The sequence below is a fragment of the Aphelocoma coerulescens genome, chromosome 7 (genome assembly GCF_041296385.1).
Source record: "Aphelocoma coerulescens isolate FSJ_1873_10779 chromosome 7, UR_Acoe_1.0, whole genome shotgun sequence".
NCBI classification, from domain to species: Eukaryota; Metazoa; Chordata; class Aves; order Passeriformes; family Corvidae; genus Aphelocoma; species Aphelocoma coerulescens.
In genome coordinates this window covers 374,458-395,154 of record NC_091021.1, presented here as the reverse complement: position 1 = coordinate 395,154, position 20,697 = coordinate 374,458, and the positions used below count along the sequence as shown (strand labels likewise).

At 57.1% G+C, this 20,697-nt stretch overlaps 2 protein-coding genes across 12 annotated transcripts in view; both read left to right on the top strand.

Moving 5' to 3' along the window:
- PCBP3 (poly(rC) binding protein 3) overlaps positions 1-8,634 on the top strand; it is a 54,777-nt gene extending 46,143 nt beyond the window's left edge. For 4 of the 11 annotated variants that reach the window (XM_069021621.1, XM_069021620.1, XM_069021617.1 and 1 more), the window contains one exon: positions 8,225-8,634. In XM_069021621.1, coding sequence (XP_068877722.1) covers positions 8,225-8,270 — 46 coding nt within the window. In that variant the 3' untranslated portion in view covers positions 8,271-8,634. Of the gene's footprint in view, positions 1-1,303; positions 2,360-8,224 lie in introns of those variants that run through there. The other 7 variants (XM_069021623.1, XM_069021618.1, XM_069021616.1 and 4 more) reach the window with 4 other exon arrangements.
- A 1,542-nt stretch (positions 8,635-10,176) lies between these two features.
- Positions 10,177-20,697, top strand: part of COL6A1 (collagen type VI alpha 1 chain) — a 28,142-nt gene continuing 17,621 nt past the window's right edge. Inside the window, exons 1-10 of the mRNA XM_069021610.1 lie at positions 10,177-10,202; positions 16,252-16,486; positions 17,214-17,343; positions 18,974-19,174; positions 19,462-19,621; positions 19,757-19,879; positions 19,971-19,991; positions 20,175-20,195; positions 20,293-20,337; positions 20,618-20,671. Of these exons, the coding sequence (XP_068877711.1) occupies positions 16,378-16,486; positions 17,214-17,343; positions 18,974-19,174; positions 19,462-19,621; positions 19,757-19,879; positions 19,971-19,991; positions 20,175-20,195; positions 20,293-20,337; positions 20,618-20,671 (864 nt within the window). The 5' untranslated portion in view covers positions 10,177-10,202; positions 16,252-16,377. The remainder of the gene's footprint in view (positions 10,203-16,251; positions 16,487-17,213; positions 17,344-18,973; positions 19,175-19,461; positions 19,622-19,756; positions 19,880-19,970; positions 19,992-20,174; positions 20,196-20,292; positions 20,338-20,617; positions 20,672-20,697) is intronic.

Below are 20,697 nucleotides of genomic sequence, written 5' to 3'. Positions count from 1 at the left end.
GCTTGCTGGGATCCCAGCATCGCTCACTGCCTCTTCCACGCGCTTCCAGGCCTCCCAAAGGCTTTCCTCCATTCAGTGAAAACAATCGGTCCAATAAACGCAAGACATGGGAACGGCCTGACTGCTTCCTTTTCATCATGAAAAGCTTGGCACTGCAGGACCTCGCAGGGGCCAAGGGTTCCCAGCGCTGCCGCCGGCTGGGGGGAGACGCAGCCCGTGCCGTGGGGGCCAGGGGCCGGCAGCGGCCTGCGAGGGCAGCGGGCAGGGGAGGCTGGAGCGCTGAGCTGGGGACGCCCTGCTCTGTGCAGGCAGCGAGCCAGGCCTGTTTGCCTGTGTCTGAGGACTCGTGGACAGCGAGTTTAAGGGGATACAGGACCTTTCTGGTAGCTTTGCACCTGCCTGGCAGAGCCACGCGAACCGGCCCATCCGCCCGGGCAGGACTGGTGCCTCGGACGCGCGCAGGACGGAGGCCGCTGGCAGGGCCCCGAGGACGGGGGGCTGCTGCCGGCGACTCTGACGCTTGTTGGGGTGTGGGCTGGCAGCACCGGTGAGGTCTGTATGTGCTTTCTCCTCCCCGCACCCAACCCACCTGAGCCCCGACCCGCAGTAGACCCCCGCCATCCCATCCCACCCCGCTCCCCGCTGCCCATGCCCGTGGCACCTCTCCCCCTGCTCGGGCGAGGGACGGGGCCAGCCCCCTGGCCGCGGGCATGGCTGAGCCGCTTCCCCGCAGATCCTTGCCAATCCCCTACCCCCCCCCGCTCCCTGAGACAGGAGAGAGAAAGAAAAGAAAAAGAAGCGGCTCTTCGTTGCTGGGAAGGGCTGGCTGAGCTGCCCCTGTGCGGAGGTGACCTGCTGGGGCGGCAGGATTGGGCTCAGCCTCTCCCACAGTTTCGAAACCAGAGCAAAATGAAGCAGCCAGGGGAGCTGGCACAGCTGCCTGTCCCCCGTGGGAGGGATGCTGCTGGAAGAGAAGCCGTGCTCTGGGATGACTCCTGCCAGCACCTCTGGTGGGTGACAGCCCTGCCTCGACACGGTGACAGTAAAGGGCACCCTGCACCTGGCCGCAGCGAGGAGAGGGGAAGGCAGCCAGCCACTACGCTGGCTCTGTGCTCCAGCAGCCCCCCGTGCCCTCCACGGGGGACACCCAGGCCGCCCAGTGATGCTCTGCCCACCCGACTATGCGGGGCGTGGGCAAGAGGAGCGCTGCCCCACAGGGTCTTCGTTTTCTTTTCTGCTCTGGTGATTAAGCGCTTGTTTTTTGTCTCCCCCCCACCCCTCTCTCTGCCCCTGTCTATTCTAGGCTGACGTCTGAGGTCACTGGAATGGGCGCACTCTAATTTCCACCCACCATCCTCCACTCCGCACCACCCGACCCTCTCCAGCCACCGGCACTCCACCCAGCCTGTACTGCCTGTACATTTACCGTCTTCCCTTTGCCTCCACAGATACTCTTTTCTTTACTAACGAATATATATCTATATATATATAAAAACACACGTGCATATGCACACACCGGAACGATTCTTTATGAGCTCTTTACTCTGTGCTCCCGAGGCTGCTCCCAAACTCTTTGGTTATGGTCCTTGTTTTCAGCGTTACGGTGTAAATTATTCATCTGCTTTTTGGGGACGAGGGAGGGGGGAGGGGGGTGTTGGTCTTTTTTCTCTCACTGGCGAGACTCCAGGAGCTGACGGGGTCTCTAGTGTCAGTCTAGCGTAGCTACCTACACGTTTGAGTTGACATTGGCGGTACTTTCTGTAGCCCATGGACATATGTGATGCCACCCAGAGCTGTGCGTGCTTCAGATGACTTAACTTCTCTCACCCTCCTTCCTCTGGTGCTCCCTCTTGCTTGTCCTGGCTCACCTTTGCCACCTCACACCCCTGCCCTTGGGGTAAGGGCGTAGTTTTCACCCCGTGTTATTTGGGAAGCGGAAACCAAGCACGGGTTTACCCGCAGGCTTCTCTCTTGGAACATGGCATGGTCCAGACAAGCCCTTTTTCCTGCTAAACTAAGGGAATCTCACACACACACACACACACACACACACACACACACACACACACACAAATGCTCATTTTTTTTAACTAACGAGCACCTGGAAGTGGGAAGAACTCAGCTGTATGGGATTCACACCCCCAGGGGCCTGTGAAAGCACTCTTTTGGCAATCCCCCACGAGCAAAACCTTTGGACGATAGCTCAGGAAGCTCTGTGAGCCGGCTGTGTTTGTCGTTGTTTGTGTTCAATAAATGTCTGTGCAGCTCTGGTACCGATGGGCTCCGACTGTTCTTCTCCTGGGTCGCCCTGACAATTCCAGACCCATCCTTCCCTCTGCATCCTTCCACACCTTTTTAGCTGCTTGGAGGGAAGGTGGGGGTTGTATGCAAGAGTTCTTCATTACTATTTCTTTTTTATTTTTATTTGTATTTTTATTTTTATTATTACCATTACTATTACTACTATTATTATTTATCATCACCATCATCATAATTTTTTTTAATTTCTTTTTTTTTAGAGAAGGTCCCCACGAGCGATGCACTTCCTGAGTGATTCCATGCTTTCTGTTTGGTTGGTTTTTTTGGTTTTTTTTTTTTCCAAAGAGAGAGTATTTGGCTTGCATAATACTTTGGTTTTCCCTAAGATTAATCTATAAGTTACGGTGTGACAACCACTATCTCTCACTGCCCCCTTGTCTGGACGGATCTGCCATGTCTGTGCCCCACACCCTTCCCCAAGACCCTCTCTGCCCAGCCCTGCCTTCTCCTTCCAGGCTTTTCTTCTCTCTCCTACCTCTCCAACAGGGAAACGTACATTTTCCGTCTGTTAATTCCTGACTGTCCCTTGTCCCAGATGGCAAATGAGGGGACCATGATACACCATGTCCCCAGACAGCTGAAGCAGCCACACAGTACATTTTGCTCTGTCCCACAGGGGAAATACACTGTTTTTCCAGGTGAGCCCCAAGACTTCATGGCCTTTCCCTCTCTTCCACCCTCGGTACTGGCAGGCACCGCTGGCAGCTTCCCACCCTCTCCTGCCAGGATGCTGGGCCACTTCTCCTTGTGTCTCCAGCCCTGCCGGCTCAGCACTCACAGGGGCTGGCTGTGTCAGGGATCCCAAGTGATGCCACTGCATCCATGGAGCCAAGGATGATGGGCAGGGGGTTATGGGCTCCAGCTGGGATGGGAGCACAGCCCAGGAGCCTGGAAAGGTGAAGGTGGTGCTGCTGAGTGTCAGGGTTTGCTCTGCCCAGGTGTCCCAAAACCTGTGCATGCTCAGCTCTCTGGAGCATTCCAAGCCTCTGTGGTTAAAGGTGCTCCCAGATGCTCCATAAGGTGCTTTGCTGCCTGTCTCCAACCCCTTGCCCTGCTCTCCCTGGCACTTCGGGTTCAGCTGTGCCTTTTGGGTGGCCCAGCAGCCCCACAGGCTCAAGAGCATCCCCTGATTCCCCATCCAGAGGAGCACAGGTGGTGTGGGGAGTGCTGAGGGGCTCAGGTGCAGCCGGTAGCCTCTGCTGGCACCTCCCCGTGTGTCTGTGCTGATGCTGAGGATGGAGGGAGGCGGGCACCAAACGGGGCCCCCTCCAAGTCGCCGACTGGCCAGCAAAGCATGGAACCACCTGCCAGGGTGGTGAGTCAGCTGTGGGCAAGGGGCACCCCTCGTCTTCTCCTGTTCCTCACTCTGCTTTAGACCAAGAGTTTTTCCTGTTGGAAGAATGAAATATCCATGTGTGAGACCCAGCAAAAATAACCACCCCGCTGGCCTGGGGGCTGAGCCACGGCAAAAGCTCCACATCCCACTGCCAGCACCCTCCATGGCAGCCTGGGGTGCTGCCCCCTCAGAGAGGGATGGTGCCTGGAGGGAGCCAGCCCATCCTGCCCTTCTCAGATCCTCCACGAGGCTGTAGGACAAGCTGGAGCACAAGGAGACCTTCTTCATGAGGTGCTGGAGGCACAGCAGCAGCAGCATCACGTTGACCAAGACTGAGAAACCCATCCCAGGCTGACAAGGCTGTGGGGTTCGGACACCTGGGGAAGGCTGGGGAGCGTGACAGCGTCCTGGACACAGAAATGGCTTTGCACAGTGCCTGCGGATCACGGCTGCCCTGAATTCCTCTGCTCTCTGCGTGTGCTCCCTGTGCCGTTCCCCACCTCCACTGAGACAGCGCTGCCCAAAATAGCAAATGCCAGATTGGGTCTGCCAGATGCAGCCGAGCTCAGAGGCTGCTGGAGAGGGGGAGCAGACTGCAGCAATACCTCTGCACCCATCCCCACGCCAGCAAGCCCACGGGTAACACCCCCCTCTGGCTACCATCCCCATCCCAGCCCGCTCCCAGGCATCCGTCACCCAGCCAGGCTGCGGAAAAGGCACCCCAGGAATCGGTGGTGAGGGAGAAGAGGCTGGATATGAGCGTTGCTCTGGCATCAGGCGCGTGTCCGAGACGTCGTGTCAAGGCTTGTGCTGCCACAAGGGTCCGTGCTCACGGGAGTGCTCCAGGGAATGCTGGATGTGGCCACAGGGGGACAAGGGACTGTCCAAGCAGTAGCGGTCACCTGGGTCACCTCACAGGAGCTCTGCACAGTCACAGAATCAAGAATATCCTCAGCTGGAAGGGATCCACCAGGATCATCGAGTCCAGCTCCTGATCCTGCACAGGACAACCCAAAGCATCCCTCCTTCTGGCATTCCCTTTGACTTTTGCAACTTTTCTTTGGGGTCACATTGCCAAGGTTATTTTGCAAATTAAAAAAAAAAAAAAAAAAAAAAAAAAAAAAGGATGAAACTGCAGTGTTATTTGGGAATCAGCTTATCCATCATCTGGGCTTGAGCGAGGTTTGGAGACAGAGGTGTTGAAACCGTTGCAGCATCCCCTGGGAGCATGTTGATGACAACAAGGGTAACAACAAAATCGCAAGGAATGTTTCAAACTCAACTTTGATTTCTTTGGGATGACTCAAAAGGAGATTTGCTGTTTTCTTTGGAAGGAGCCTCAGTGTTTTGCTTTGATTTGTGATAGGTCTTGGGTTTCCATTTTGGGTGAACTTAAAATACTCTGATGATGCATCCAGAGCCACGCCACTGGGAAAAATCTCTAATATTGGGGTGAATATTCAATACTAGGTGAATGTCCCAGTTAATCAACAGAATAGCTTTAATACATTGCTTTTCTCTCCCAAAACAATGCATGTTATCCAGCCAGAATGATTCAACATTTCTGGATGAGTTATTTAGGGGGAAATTTTGACTTTGACTGGAAAGTATTGGTCCAATGCCTCCCCCTGCCCCTGGAGTGTGGGGGTCTCCATCAGAGAGGAGCAGTTGAGGTCTGTGCTCAGCCCCTTGGCCTCAGCTGAAGGTCCCCACTCCCCCTGCATATCCTTGTCGTGCTCCCAAAATTGTTTGGAGTATTGTTCTGTGTGTATTTCTTTCCCCTAGACTCTATTTGCAAATCTAGTACAAAATAAGACTGAAAAAAATAGACCATTTCCCCTAAGGGAAAGTGACTTTCACCGGGGAGGCTCTTTAGATTTCATACTCTCTTTGAGCTGTTGTTCCGGGGTTTGTTATGTATCCACGCTAGTCACTTTTAATTATGCTAATTCCCAGCTTATCCTCCATTAGCAAGGGTAATTTCCTGCCTCCGGTGCCGGCCGAGGTAGAGTTTCTGGGGGATCTCGGCGTGGTGTGGCAGGGATGAATGCTTAATCCCCTCTTCTCCTTGGCCACAGGGATGGACGGCATCTCCCCAGCCCTGCCTGGCTGCAGCCCCCAGCCCCGGGGGGTACGGGACCCGCTCGCCAGCCCTGGGCGCCTCCGGCTGGTCACTAGATGTCCCCATTGCCCAGCTTTTCATGGATCCTGCTCCAGCCGGGACGCGGGCAGCCCTGGGATGTTCCAGCCGCTGCTCCAGCTGCGTACGGAGGACATCCCGCGCTGCTGGAAAGGGACTGGGCTTTTGTGTGCGTGTCCCTGACACTGGTGGCGGGCAGTGACATCCAGCGTGCGGGTGACATCCAGCACCGCGTCCCTCTGCAGGAAGGGTCCCGTCAGTGCTGGGACCTGCGCGGAGCCAGCCCAGCCCACACAGCCAAGGATGTGTGGCGAGCATCTCCTTGGCCACGGGTGGCACAAGCCACCCCCTTATGCTGGCCCAAGCCCAATCAGGCTCACAGAAGGACAAGGTTTTGCTGGAGAGGTCCCAGGGGTCTCCATCCCTGTGGTCCCCAGGGGGGCATTCCCAAGCTGGCTGCTCTGTGCCTTGGCTGGCAGCAGGAGCCTCTGCAGCTGGTGGAATGACTGCAGAAAGGTCACAGCCTCTGTGCAATGCCCCTGCTCCCATGCTGGATGTTACAGGGAGCCGGGGCTCTGCTGAGAGGGATATTTTTGCTCTCCCTTCAAAAAGAATGCAGCTGCGGATCCTGATCCTGATCCGCTGTGCAGTGCAGCGAGCCCCAGGCCCCCGGCCAAAGGGGAACGTGGCAGTGACTTTTAGGAAGTACTGAATGTACCAGATGTGCAACTCTCTCCACTCCAGATGTGCGGCCCTCCTCCCACTCTGCCCCAGCGCCCTTGTCCTGCAAAGAGGAAGATGAGGCTCCGGATCGCTCCGAAAGCATCCCACAGACCGAATCCAGCCAAGTGCAAAGCCAGGCTGGCTCTGGATTCCCACACTCATGTTTAACCGCAGCGATGTCTCTTCCCAGAAATGATGATCAAGTCCGCCCTGCACATGGGGAACAAAACCAGCCAGGAGATGGGGACGAGGATGGAGCAGCGGGAGGAGGTTTGGGGTCTGAGCCCCACGCTGAACCGCAGCCTCTGGCTGATTGAAGACACACGTGCTGTTCCCAGAAGGAACTGCTTTGATCCCGAAAGGATAGGCCGGGATGTGCATGAGGACTGGAATATTTGAAGCACACATGGAACGCTGTGTCCTGGTTCCCTGCAGGCAGTGTCACTATTTGTCCCTCTCTGGGAGCGTTTGTGTCTGGATCAGACAGGGGATGAGTGGCGCTTGGCTCTGGAGCGTCTCCGGGTTTGGTTGTGTCCGATGGGACTGCGTGGCACAGGATGCCTCGTGGGAGCACGGGCACGGCGGGGGTGTGAGATGCTCTGTGGAATGCGAGCACGGTGGTGATGGGCCAGCAGCCAGCATGGCCAGGCACACAGAGCACAGAGGGATGGGGCAGCATCACTCCGGAACTCAGGACTGCGTGCACAGCTTGGGATCAAACCACCACAGCTACCCAACAGGATTTCCCAAGTGCAAAGGGCAGCAGGCCATGGTGTGCTCACCCAAAAGCAGTCAATTAGCAGTGTGGGGGTTTTTTTGGTGGGAGGACATTGCAGTGATGTAACCTGAGGCTGCTGCTGCAGCTGCTGCTGTGGTTTTCCCAAGGGATGATGCTGTGTGCTACCAGGCATGCAGCCGTGCTCCCGAATCTCTTACAGGAGCGCTGCAGAGGCACTGTCAGTAAAAAGCCAGTGAAAAATGCAAACCCAACACACCAGAGAAACCGCCATCTCTGTGCTTAAAACAAATTTTCAGTTGCAGACTAAAATTTATTCTTGCCGCAAGTAGATCTCCGGTCTGCATATTTCAGGCTGAAAACCGGTGATTTCCAGAGGCACAGGGTGGTGCAGTGCAGCGCCGGGCAGCGGTTGTGCGGGGATGTGTGTCCTTCCCCAGTGCTCCTCTCTCAGCTGCCCATCACCCCCAGCACAGCAGTGCCCTTGCCCATCACCCCCAAATCTTGCTGATGGGGTCCAGCAGAACCAGCTCTCCGCAGTCACCATCCCCGCAGCCATGAGTTTGTAGGGCAGAGAAAGGGCAGATCCTCAGCCCAGCAACAGCCTCAGTGTGTTCAGATGGCTTCTCTGGAGCTGCCAAAAAGCCGCTCTCAGCCCTCGGTGAGAGCCCATGAGGCAAACACAGCACGCCGGGCAACCGCCTGGGCTCACCTGGCAGCCCAGCTCACGCTAGATGTGTTTTGGTGTGAGCTCCCATGGAAAAAAAGGGAGGTTTGTTGTGATGTAGCAGAGCTCCATGTGGGCATGGCTCCTCCAGCTTGGCTTTTGGGGTGTGGGTGATTTCAGCATCGCGCTGGAGATTGCTCGGGGTGTTGTGGCAGCCTCACGTTCGCACAGCCCGAGAGGCCAGGAGGCGCCGGTGCTGGAGCCTTGGCTGGGCCCTGACCATCTCCCTTGCTTGCCCCCCAGCTCTGCAGACCCTGACCCCCACGGGAGGAACACCTTCACCGCCTGACCAGAACGCCGCAGCCGACGTGGTGCCAGTGGCTGATGCTTGAGCCCCCTCCAAAGATGCTGCCGGCTTCCCGCGAGCTTCTCCCGCTCCTTCATGGCGCCCTTGGGGCCAGCTGCCCAAACCCCCCTGCCCGTGGCTGCCCAGGCCCCACTCCTCAGCCGGGGCGCGGGGCAGCAGCGGGCTCAGGGGGCTGGGGCAGCAGCTCTCAGGAGGACAGCAGCTTGCAGCCAGCGTGCGGCGGTACCCACTGCGAGCCAGCGCTTCCCAGCGCCCCTCTCTGCGCTTCCTCATCGCCCCTCACGCCCCTGCCGCTTTGCGATGTATTTCGTGGCTTATCTGTGTCATTGCAATAAAGCTTTTGTTGCTTGAGGTGCCCTCCGTGGTGAGCAGGATGAGGCTGGGGAGCCGTGGTTTGGGCAGTGGGGTGTGCACAGGGAGAGGGGCGGGGTGCTGGGAGTGCCCCAGTCGCACAAAAGCCTCGGTGCCCCCAGAATGGTTAATGGGGAAACTCAGCCCATGAAGCAATCCCTGGCTTGGAAAATGGGCCTCAGAGCCCTGGCTCCACTCAGCGTCAGGAAATGATCCCACATGGGAACGGGGCTGCCAGGAGGGAGGGGGAATGGGACAGGGGGAGCACTGCAAAGAGAATCCAGAGTGTTCCCGAAAGGCGGCGACGACCGGGATTCATTATCCGTTGGGAGACGTGTTTATAGCAAGTCTGAGTCACTGCCCGGCCCGGGGAGCAGCCCAGCAATCCAGGGGCTGCCAGCCATCCGGATGGGATACAGGCTCCCCATCCAGCCCCATGCAATGGCAGCTCTCAGCAGCCCACCACGTGCCAGCCCTGCTGGACCTTGGAGCAGTCCTGGTGCTATTTTTGGACACACTGGGGCATGGTTTTTCTCTGGGATGCTTCCTTTCTCCTCGAGAAGAGAAGCCAGAGCACTGCCCCAGCTCTGCATGTTGCCCTCATGCAGTGAGGGTCTCCATCTCCAGCCCATCCAGCCCTGGGCTTGACACACATCCAGGAGAGGTCAGCACTGCCTGCCCAGACCTCTGCCCTATGTGGAAACAAAGGCAAAAATGCTGTATTGACCTTTTTTCCCCATTTGGAATTATATTTTCCAAGTGCACATCACCCCTGCTCCTGTTTGGCCCTGTGAAGGCAGGCAGGCAGGGCAGTTCACCCTTCTCTTCACCCTTGCTCAACCTGCTCCCCAGGGAGCAGCAGCCCCAAATCTCTATGGAACCTGGAAGTCATCCTCCCCTTGTTTGTGCCACCCCTGTCATGCCCTTGGCTGCGGTGCCCAGCCCTGCTCCCTGACAAGCCACAAAGCCAACCATAACATACAGCTCCAGGCCTGGCACCCACTTTTGACTAAAAACCAGGTTTTCTGGGTTTCTCCTGCCCAGGAATTGGCTGAACACTTTCACTTGGAGAAAAGCCCCTGTTGCTGTTCCCATCCTGCTCCCAGAGCAGCAGCGCCATGGGGACCCTCCCAAAGTGGAGCGTCACTGACTGAGAGTGATGCTCTGGGAAGCGCAGCTCAGGGCTCCTTTCCCACCTCCTTGCAAGCCCTGGGCCGTCCATGAAGCACCTTCCATGGCCTTTGCTGAGCTGGGAGACTTTCCCAGAGCCAGCCCCGGGTGGGAGCAGCCCAGGGAAGGAGTCAGTGGGGCTGCGTGTGCAAACACCCCCAAAGGTTGTTGTGTCCACCCACCCCAGCACAGGGCTTGAATCCCTGCCCAGGCTGGAGAGGTGTGATGCAGAGGGATGTGAACCACCTGCTTAACCTCTGCAGGACTCATCAGCTGCAAGAGGAAGCTTCGGTGCCCCACTGAAGGCATTTAAGGCTGCAGAGGCCCCACACCCCAGTCCATTGCATCCAGCCCTTTGTGCTGGCTGCAGCTCCATGGCTTCCTGCTGAGAGGGTGAGTGTGTGGAGATTGAAACAGCCTGTTTACCTTTGGCTGTGCCTCTAAAACAAAACAAAACAAAGCAGTGGGGGGGAGATGCTTATCTTTACACCCTGCTGGGACTCCCCTGGCTGGAGCTGAGATCTGCTGCATGGAGCAGGGGAAACAGGCTTCAGGAGAGCAATCATAGAACCACGGGCTGCTTTCGGTTGGAAGGGACCTTAAAGCCCATCTCATTCCACCCCCTGCCATGGGCAGGGACACCTCCCACTAGCCCAGGTTGCTCCCAGCCCCATCCAAGCTGGCCTTGGACACTGCCAGGGATCCAGGGGCAGCCACAGCTGCTCTGGGCCAGGGCCTCCCCACCCTCACAGGTAAGAATTCCTTCCATAAATCCAACCAAAGCCTACTTTCAGTTTAAAGTCATTCCCCCTTCTCCACGGCTAGATGGTTTGTGTTTGCTCCTCATTATGAAAGATCCAAGGAGGATGCTCGGCACTGCTTGGAGTGGGCTAGGAAGGCATTCCTGCCAGGAAGAGTGGCTGATTTGTTTTATCCTTCTAGGAAAAGGCAGCAGCTGGGTCTGGCTCTGGTGGGGAGGGAGCTGGGCTGCATGCCTTGCTGCATCCCAGGACTGCTCTGGAAGGGCACAGCCACACCCTGAGCCTGGACGGCTGCTGGGGTGGTAAAAGTAACGAGTATAAACATGAGTGCCTAATAAAAACGGAGCAGAAACAGCCTGGGAAGGGGCTACCGGGAGCCCCTGGGAGTCTGCTAGACACGTGCAAGCTCCTGGGTTGGGGTGGGTCATGCCCGTGGAAAACTATGGGAAGACATCGGGCTGGCTCTGTGCGGCACTGTGCCAGAAGCCAGCTGAGAGGTGCAAAGGGCAGCCAGCAAGGAAGACGCTTCTCTGTCCTTCCCAAGGCTTTGGGGTTTGATGCAGAGATGCAGAGACGGGGGGCTGCAATCCATGGCAGAGGAAAAGCAGGGTTTCAAGCCGCGAAGCTCATCCCTTGGCAGCGGGGTGATGCGTGCGGGGCTGGGTGGCAGCGCCGTGCCCCGCGCTGGAGGCAGGGCCGTGCCTGGCGGCTGCCCGGCGGTTCCTCGAGCGCCTGGGGCTGCCTTCCCCAGGGAACGCGGGCCCCGCCTGGCAGGCACGCTCCGCTCCCTGGGACTCGCCCAAGCCGCGCCTTTTATCGCAGAGGCATGGAAAATACTCCCTGCTCGGCTGCCGGGCGGACTAGTGCGTGCTTTTCCACCCGTTTTTCCTGGATGTGCCCCATGAGAGGGGGGTCCCCTGTCCCTCCAGTGATGGCCCAGGGCTGGAGGTGGCGTGTCCCTGGGTGCTGCCTTTTCTCCAGGAGCAGGAAGACAGTGCAGGTGCTGCTGATCTTCCTCAGCTGGGCCAGCTTTGTTCCCAAACCACGATGCTCCCAACTCCCCAAACCCCACTCTTTGGGCTGTTTCTGAGTGTAAAATGGAGGCGGGGGGGAAGCCCTGGCAGTGAATTTTGCTGCCTGCCTTCAAGCCTCCGCTCTGGGACAGAGGAAGAGAGTGGGGCTCTTTCACCAGGAGAGTGTGGGGAGGCCCTTCCTGGTATCCCAAATATGTGACGTCCTGGCATCCCGTGGCTCCCCTGCGAGTCGAGGATCCCTGCAAGCGCTGGGGTGGCCCAGGAAAAGGATCCTGAAAGCGTTATATCCTCTCCTCCAGCTCCCACGCCGCATCCGCAACCTCCCCTCTCATTCGACCCTCTCATCTTTCCTAAGAAGCTGAGCCAAGCTTTCCCACAGACCCAGACAGCTATTAGGGAAATATTATTACCAGATGGTTTGGTTTTTTCCATAAGAACAGAGGCCAGTGTGAGGTAATGGGGAAAACATTAACCCCGCACGCACCATCCTGGGTCTGGGGATGTGGATTTGCTGCTGGAGCTGTGCTGTGTCCTGGCTGTGCCAGCATGGAAGGGGTCTGCAGGGTGGGGTGGAGGGGGATGCTCACACCCTGTGTGTGCTGGATGGATGGGTGCTGGAAATCCCCGTTGGAATGGCGGTGACCCCCTGAGGTGGCTTGGGAAGGGAAGAGTGTATCCCCAAATGGTGCTGGAGGGGAGGGAAGGCTGCCCCCGGCCAGCTCGGACGCAGCTGGCGAGCAGCGGAGCAGGGAAGTTCGTGCCGGGTCAGCGGTTCGGAGAAGCACCAGGTCCCAGCTGGGCTGCGTCTTCGGGGGGGGCTTCGAGCCCTTGGCAAGGAAAGGTGCCAAGAGGCCACTTCGTCAGAAAACCGAGGGGTTTGGGAGATGGGCTGCCTCTTCCACTGGGTGTTTTTGCAGGTGGATGGATGCCAGACCCTCCTCTGGCTCTGCCTAGGCCCACTCTGCACCGTGGTGGGATTCTCCCAAGGTACCTCTGGGAGAGGTGGTGTTTTCCTGCTCAGAGGAGTTTCTCTGCTGCCTCCTCCTGCAGAGATCCCCTGTGGGAAGCTGAAGTATCATGTGCAGAAGCACCACAAGCCACGTTCTTTCCAGGGGGGTTTGTGGCTGGTGCAGCCAGGGCTCGCTTGTGCGCTGGGCTCGCACCACGGCTGCTCCTGTGGCAGGAGGTGGGGAGGACACCTCGGGGAGGTGCAGCCCCTGGTAACCAGGCACAGGGAAACATCCACTGTCCCAAACGTTTCCATCACTGCATGCCCACGTCCCCAGGAGTGGGGGGAAGGTGACGAAGATGGCGCAGGCAGCTGGCAGGGCCCTGGTGTGGTTACAGCCAGGACATTTCAGTGCTCCCTAACTGTGGCATTTCCCGGCACCATGTCAGGGGACAAAGTAGCCGCAGCTGCAACCTGGCACTCGGCCCTTCCCTGATTTCCAAAGCACCCTTTGGTTCTGTGTGTGCTGATGGGTTTGATGCCTTAGATCTTGACCTTTGTGTTTTTTAAATCCTGTACTGCTTGGTGTGTAACTCTGAAGTTTCTTGTAGCCTGTTAATTTCTGCTCTCTCGTGCTAGGTAGACATGACAAAGCCTCTCCAAGGACACCCAGACTGTCCTAGGCCCAAAAAGTATAAACCAAAGAGCTTCTAAGGGGGGAAAGCGGAGGAGAAATTACATTGTTAACTGAAGCTTTAATTGGAGAATTAACCCTGATATGTAAATGAACCAAACCTATAAAAGTGTGAAGGACTCATGACCTGTCGTCCATCTTAGGGTCCATCTTGGCAATAGCCTGTGGCTCCCAGGGTGTACCTTTGAAGGCCTTTCAAATAAATACCTGCCTTTATTCTTTTACTCCTGTCCAGTCTGTGTCTAGGAGGCCTCTTAAGGCATCAGGTTCACTCCTGACTTTTCCCATGGGAATTAATTTCAGCTCCTTTCCATATTTCCTATGAAAGCACAAATTTCCATTTCCAAGTGGATTTGATTAAAGGGAAGAAAAGGTTACACCAAAGAGTTTATCAGAAAAACAGAGCAAACTCATTATTTTCTTAGTCTCTGGGAGGAGAAAAAGCAAAAAATGTCCCAAGTGCACTTTGTTTTTTTCCCCCAGCACCCAGGTTGGCCTGGAATTGGACTGGAAGTTTATTGCAGTGCTGTGGGCTGGGACTGGGGAAGGGGAACACCCATTCCCTGGGGAGCTTTGGCACCCTGGAGGGACTTCCCTTGCCCATCTTCATGGCACTCCCAAGGGAGGCTGATAGATGGAGGAGATCCCCTGCTCCTGCGGGGAGGACAGAGCCAAAGGGCTTGATTTCCCTGGCCTCATCTGAAAAGGAAGGGAAAGGGGATGTCCTTCACAGGCATGTGTCCTTGGATTTCGAGACACGATGGCGTGCTGCTAGTCCCAGTGACTTGGGAAGGGGGGTTTTTTCCTGCAAAACTAGCCCAGACTTTTCCAAGGCAATGGCTGTTCAATGTCCTGGGGACACTGCTGGCCGTGGTTTAGCACCACAGACCTGGAAAAGACAATGATTGAAAATGCTGGACACCACTCCAATCCAGCGGTCTGGTCAGATGCTCCTGGGACATCGCTCCTGATGACAGCCCTGGGGCGGCCAGGCGGGGTTCCAGGCAGGGATTGGGGTCCCCAGCGGGGTGGGAGGGGTTCCCCAGGGCACACGGGGCCTGACAGGCTGCAGCTGCTCGGAGCCTCGTTCGGCCAGCAGGCGCCTTGCACAGGCCATACCACGATCATTAAGTCTTTGCTGACACAGCCAGCTGGCCTCCAGCTTGCTCCAGCTCTGTGGAGCTGCTCCTGAGATGGGTTTGCTTTTCCCTTCCCTCAGGGAGCGGGAGGTCGGCTCTTCTTCTGCTTGGGATAATCCCCTGTGAGGGAAGGGAAGAGAGAAAGCTAAGAGGAAATGACTCTGCTGAGCTGATGCATGAAGACAGGTCCCTTCCCAGAAACCCCCTTCTGGAAGCTGCTGGCTGGTTTTCAAAATCCCAGGAGAGCAGTTCCCTTGTGGGAGCCTGAGGAGGTGTGTTGGAAAGCCAGATCAGGTCTGATCCCCATGAAGTGTCAGGCAGCAGGACTTATCCCTGGGCATGCTTGTTCTCTAGGAGAGCATCTTCTGTAGGTTGGAGATGTTGTGAAAATTTGCCTTGCAGCGTCCTCATCTCCTGGTGCTGCCTGTGCTGCCCAGCACAGCCCACACACCGCAGTGCCGGGGCGATCCTCGAGGGTCCCTTCCAACTCAGCTTATTCTGTGATTCTGTAAATCCGCGTTGGAGCGGAAAAAGGGTGCACAAAGATTTTTGGGTTCACCAGGTTTCCGTTCAGTGCAGTCTGCAGATTATTTTCTACTGGTTTTGGATGCTGTTTATCCAAAGAGTCATTATTTGATGCATTTGCCTCGACAGAGTGGACAGGCTCCTCCACTGTTGTAACTTGTCATCAGTGGAGCTTCTGGGTTCTTTTGAGTTGTCTCAACTTGGGACACCTTCAACAACCAAACCCACAACATTTCCTGCTGACCATCCACACAAAGCTGCTGTCAGATGACAGGCAGGGTGACAGAGGTGGCAGCAGCCCTTCATGGTCCCGCAGCGTGCCAGGTCTCTGCTGCCTTCGTGCCACCAGCCTGGCTGTAAACAGTTTGTGCCAGACGGGTTTGTGCTGTCACCTCTTTGCTCTTTGGAGCCATCAACTTTTTATTTAATGACAGCTTTTGGGGCCCGCCTGTGCTTTTGGGGGCAAGTTACAGCTGCAGCTGTATGGGGGTCGGTCCTCAGAGATTTCACCTCTCCCCCCCATAGCAGTTAATGCTCCCACTGTGATGGGGGGTTTAGCAGGACCTGGGACGTCTCCAGGACTGTCTCCAGTTCTGGCCATAAAGAGCAGATGGTCAATACCACCTTGGGGTGCCTTGCTGTAGAGGTCCTCAGGCTTTCCTGCCATCTTACAGAGTGGGAAGATGCTCATCTCTAGATATCCCTAAGTGCTCCTGCTTTACCTCCTGGCCTTGACAGCTTTGACCCTGTTCCTGGCTCCCTGCTCTGAGCATGGCCCTGGGGAGAAGGGTTGTTCCCATCTGGGGTGTTCCTGTGGGTTTCTCCTCAAGAACAAGGCTCTCCTGTTTTGAGCAGAAAGCCCTGAAAGTCAGGGAAGAAAGCACTTCTCTGAAAATGTTGTGCCTCCATGGTGCCCCCATGCCTGGGGCAGCTTCAGCTCTGCTGTGTGGTGGGGACTCCCGTGGGACAACCCAGACCAGCTCTCGTGCAGGTTGGGACGTGATGGGAATGCCTGTCCCCCTGGCCCAGCCTCCTTGGCCCAGGAGCTGAGAGGAGAGCGCTGTCAGGTGCCCCAAGCCCCCAGCCCCAGCGAGCAGGCTGAGCCCCAGCGCTGGGCACGGGCTGCTCCAGGGCTCCCTGTGAGGCTTGTGGAGGTCCCAGGCACCGGTGGCCAGGCTGCCATCGCAGGTACAGTGACCTCCATAGAAAGGGTAAGGAGAAATGCTTCCTAAGTTTGACTCACAGCTGACAGCCCCTGATCCCTCCCTCCGTCCTCGGGCTGGAGAAGTCTCCTCCTCACCCTTACCCTCCTGCCTTCTCTTCCTCCCACGGAAACCAAGGGGAAAGCGGTAAAAAAAAATCTTCAGCGACTCCTGCCTCCGGACCGTGGCCTCGCTCAGCTGCTGGATTCTCCTTCCCTGCTTTTTTCCTTGGATCCGGCTCGATGGTAATCTGAACCAAGAAACATGAGGCTGCGAGACTTTCTGCTCACTCTGCTGCTCCCGGCCGGCTTCCTGTGGGGGGGCTCATGTGCTCAGCGCCCAGAAATCATCACCCAGGTCTCAAGCGCAGAAGGTAAGCCTGGAATACTTTCCAGGGTGGTTTTCCTTCCTGGGATCAGCACAGAAGCCTGACTGCTGTTTCCCTCCGGGGCGGATGCCTCCGCTGCTGACACACCACAGATTTGTCGGGACGTTTGGGCTCACTGAGGAGAGTGGTGTAGGATTAGAGAGGATCTGCAAGAAGTACCCATTTTCGTGTTTTTTGGCTCTTTTTCCTTGGCTCTGTCTGGTCAGGAGTTACCAGTAGCAGTGGGATGCAGGAGAGGGGGATAACAGCTGATACCAGTCCAGCTTTCTGAATTATTCTGGGCTTGACGCTGGCTCTTAAGGGAAGTTTTTGTTGTTGCTCTTTCTTAAAATTATACTTTTCATGGTATGTGTCAGAAAATTTTTACTTTCTTATTGTATTAATTGCTAAAATGGTTTCATTTTTCTGAGTGGTTCCTGCAGCTGCATGTTACTTGGTATAATAAGTAGTATAGGTCTTGCAAAGATATCCTTTGAATGGAAACGGGGAAGAAAGCATAGGAAAGTGTTCAATGCCACAAAATTATGATTTCTGAAAAAGTGATCTTGCTTACTCTTTATGCCAAGGGGGTTAGGATGTGAAAGCATTCCCCTTAGCCCAGATCCCAGGAGCCTGCTAGGAGGGAAACCGGGTGGGCAGCGCAGGAAGCCTGGGACAGGGAGGCCATGCAGCAGAACCGCCGGCCAATTCCTGCCTCTCCGCTTCTTCCTAGACTGCCCTGTGGACCTGTTCTTCGTCCTGGACACCTCAGAGAGCGTTGCCCTGAGGGTGAAGCCCTTTGGGGACCTGGTTACCCAAGTGAAAGATTTTACCAACCGGTTCATTGATAAGCTGACCCAGAGGTACATCCCCCCGGGGTTTATCCGGGCTGCTTTAGGGATGGAGCTTGCTGCTGGGTGGGATGCTGAGATCCCCTTGCGTGTCTGTCCACAGAAGGAAAGAAGGAAAGCAGGGATGCTGGGGAGGGGGATGGGAGGCTCTCCTCCCTCTCCCGGCCCTCGGCTGCTTTGTTTTGGCTCTGTGCTGACAGCAGCAGTGTGGCTTTAGCAGGGCTGCCTGCACCCACCCTCGGGAAGGACAGGAACTGCTGGAGTGGCAGACCCGGCAGCCCAACCCCACCCCCTCCGGGTGGCCGTGTGGTTGCTGTGCGGTGCCGAAGCGATGCTGGTCCCTGTGCTCAGGCCCAGAACCAGCCGGGTGCATGGGTGGCAGCAGGACACCTCTGGGGTTAAACCCTGCACTCACAGGCACCCTGCAGAGCAAACCCCCCTTGCCACTGGTGTACCCCAGCTTTGGGTGCCCCTTACCCACCCCATTCCCCAGATCTGTACCTGCCTCCTCCTCACCCACCTCTGCAGCCGCTAGCCCAGGTCTGACCCTGGCTTTCCCAAGGAGAGGCCACCCAGGGATGCCCAGGAGCACCAAGGCTCCCAGATCCCAGAGGGGGTGGTGCTGGGCTTGCCTGTGGGCAGGAGATCCAGGGATGCACAGGAGCACTACAAGTCCTGGGGCACCATGAGTCTTGCTGAGCTCCCCAGGGCAGCAGGAGATGTGTGCTGGTGCCCAGAGGGGCACCATGGGGATGTCCCACTGCTGCACCAGCTGGAAGGGCAATCCCCTATCTCAGATGGGCAGGAGGGAGTTATCAGCTCACCTGCCCATTGCCCAGGCAGGAGAGTTATCTCACAAGGCTTTGAGTGAGCCTTGTGCTTGGGAACAGCCTGCCAGGCCTCCATCATGCAGCATCCCTCTCCCTTGTGCACGGCTCTGGGCTCAGTCCAGAGGCAACTGCCTGCAGTGGGATGGAGGGAACAGCAGGCTCAGGTGGCTTTGGGAAAGGTCCTGCTGGGTGGAGAGAAGATGTGCAACACCACTCCCTTGAGATTGGCCCTGCTTCCTGAAAAAGAAACCATATCCCTTTGGGATTGGACCCATATCCTGACAGAACCTTTTCTGGGGCAGTGGCCACAGCACAGGTGATGCCCCTGTCCCAGGGAGTCACAGGTGTTGGATGTGTCAGTGCACAGGACAGGGCTTCAGCACACACACACACACACACACTCATCCTTCCCTGAGTCAGAGCATCCTTCCAAGGGAGGCATCGCTCTCTGATTTTAACACATCTGGCGGTGGAGAACCGCTGTGTGCAGTGTTTCAGTGGCCACCTGCCTTGCACACACACACCTGGGTGTCTGGCTCAGCACCTCCTGCCCAGCTTCAGCCCCTGGCACCTCTTCCAGAAGCCTGTTTGCCAAGCTGTTTGATCCCTGCAGATGCCCGCCCACTGCACCGCTTTGCCCTTCCACACTCAGGACAAGCTGCTCTGGGGCCCCATGCTGTATTTGCATGGGAAGCATGTCCCAGCTTTGCAGGAGAGCGGGGAGCCCTGGCAAATCCCTGTTTTGCAGAGTATTTCCATTTTCTATGCTGGTGCGAGCGAAGTGAACCCCGTGCCCTGGTGTGTCCGCACAGGTACTACCGCTGCGACCGCAACCTGGTGTGGAACGCGGGAGCGCTGCACTACAGCGACGAGGTGGTGCTCATCAAGGGCCTGACGCCGATGCCCAGCGGGCAGAGCGAGCTGAAGAACCGCGTGTCGTCCATCAACTACATCGGGAAGGGCACCTACACCGACTGCGCCATAAAGCGCGGCATCGAGGAGCTGCTCATCGGGTCAGGCAGCGGGGCCGCACCGGGCAGAGCGGGCTGCGGGTGGTGCGGCTCTGGCGGGTGGAGGGTGGGAGCTTCCAGGTTAGGCCATCCCTGTGCATTGTGCAGAGCTGTCCCTGGGCTGGGAAAAGAGGTCACAGCATAGGCACAGGGGTGGCAGTTTGCCCCAGCTTTGCTGGGATGAGCATGCCCTCACCATGGGCTGGGGCACTGTCTGGGGGCCAGTGTCCCCAGGTGTCCCAACCAGCTAAATCCTTTCAACGTTAAATCCTGTGTTTAAACCCTTCCAGGGGTTCCCATCACAAGGAGAATAAATACCTGATCGTGGTGACTGATGGACACCCCTTGGAAGGTTACAAGGAGCCCTGTGGAGGCCTGGATGATGCTGCCAACGAAGCCAAACTCTTGGGGATCAAAGTGTTCTCCGTTGCCATCTCCCCCAACCACCTGGTAGGGACCACACAGCAGGGATGCTCCCAGCAGGGCATCCCCAGTGGGACCTTGGGACCCCCGGCGTAACGAGGGAGGGACACTCAGAGCCTGCACAGGTGCCCGCAGGCCTCACTCTGCCCTCCCCACCCCCAGGACCAGCGGCTGAACATCATCGCCACGGACCACGCCTACCGCCGCAACTTCACCGCCACCAGCCTGAAGCCCACCCGGGAAATCGATGTGGAGGAGACCATCAACACCATCATCGACATGATAGTGAGCACTGCCCGCCCCCTCCCCAGCCTGCCCCCTCCCCAGGCCCAGCCATCCCTCTCAAACCCCTTCTCTTTGCTTTCTTGTCTTGCAGAAATTGAACACGGAGCAATTGGTGAGTGTCCCCCTGCGACTGAGCCTGTCCCCTGTGGCTGACCCATGGCTAAGGGGGGCTTGGTGGCACAGCTCTGCCCTGCAGGCAGCCCCTGCCAGCCTGGGAAGCCCCCCCACATGGGGTGCAGCCTGACTCTGCTGCTGCCCCCTCCTCTAATGCTGTTTTCTCCTTCCTTCTGTGCAGTGCTGCTCCTTCGAGTGCCAGGTGAGTCAGGCTTTTGAGGGCCCTATCCCCTTCCCTCTTATCCCTGTGGTCCCAGGCTGTGCCTCGGGCTGGTCTAACCCATACCTCTCTCCTGCAGCCTCCCCGAGGGCCCCCTGGACCTGCTGGTGACCCAGGCCATGAGGTGAGGGGCTGTTTGTAGCTGTGCTGGGGGACTGGGGCAGTGGGATGGGCTCACTGGGGATGCTCAGAGACCTGGAATCATTATCAGAGAGCCATGAAAGTTGGAAAAGGCCTCCAAGATCACCTGTGGCGTGTGGACCCACACCATGCTCCCATGTGGCCAGCATGCTCCCCATATCCATGGAGCATTTCTGCTCCCATCCTCCCTGCTCTCCTTTCAACAGCTCATCGTTCTATTCCTGGGGATGATGAACTAACTGTGTTTCTGTCCTGTATTGCAGGGAGAACGAGGCAAGCCAGGTCTTCCCGGCCAGAAGGGAGAGGCTGGAGACCCAGTAAGTGAAGGACCAGCCCTGGTGAC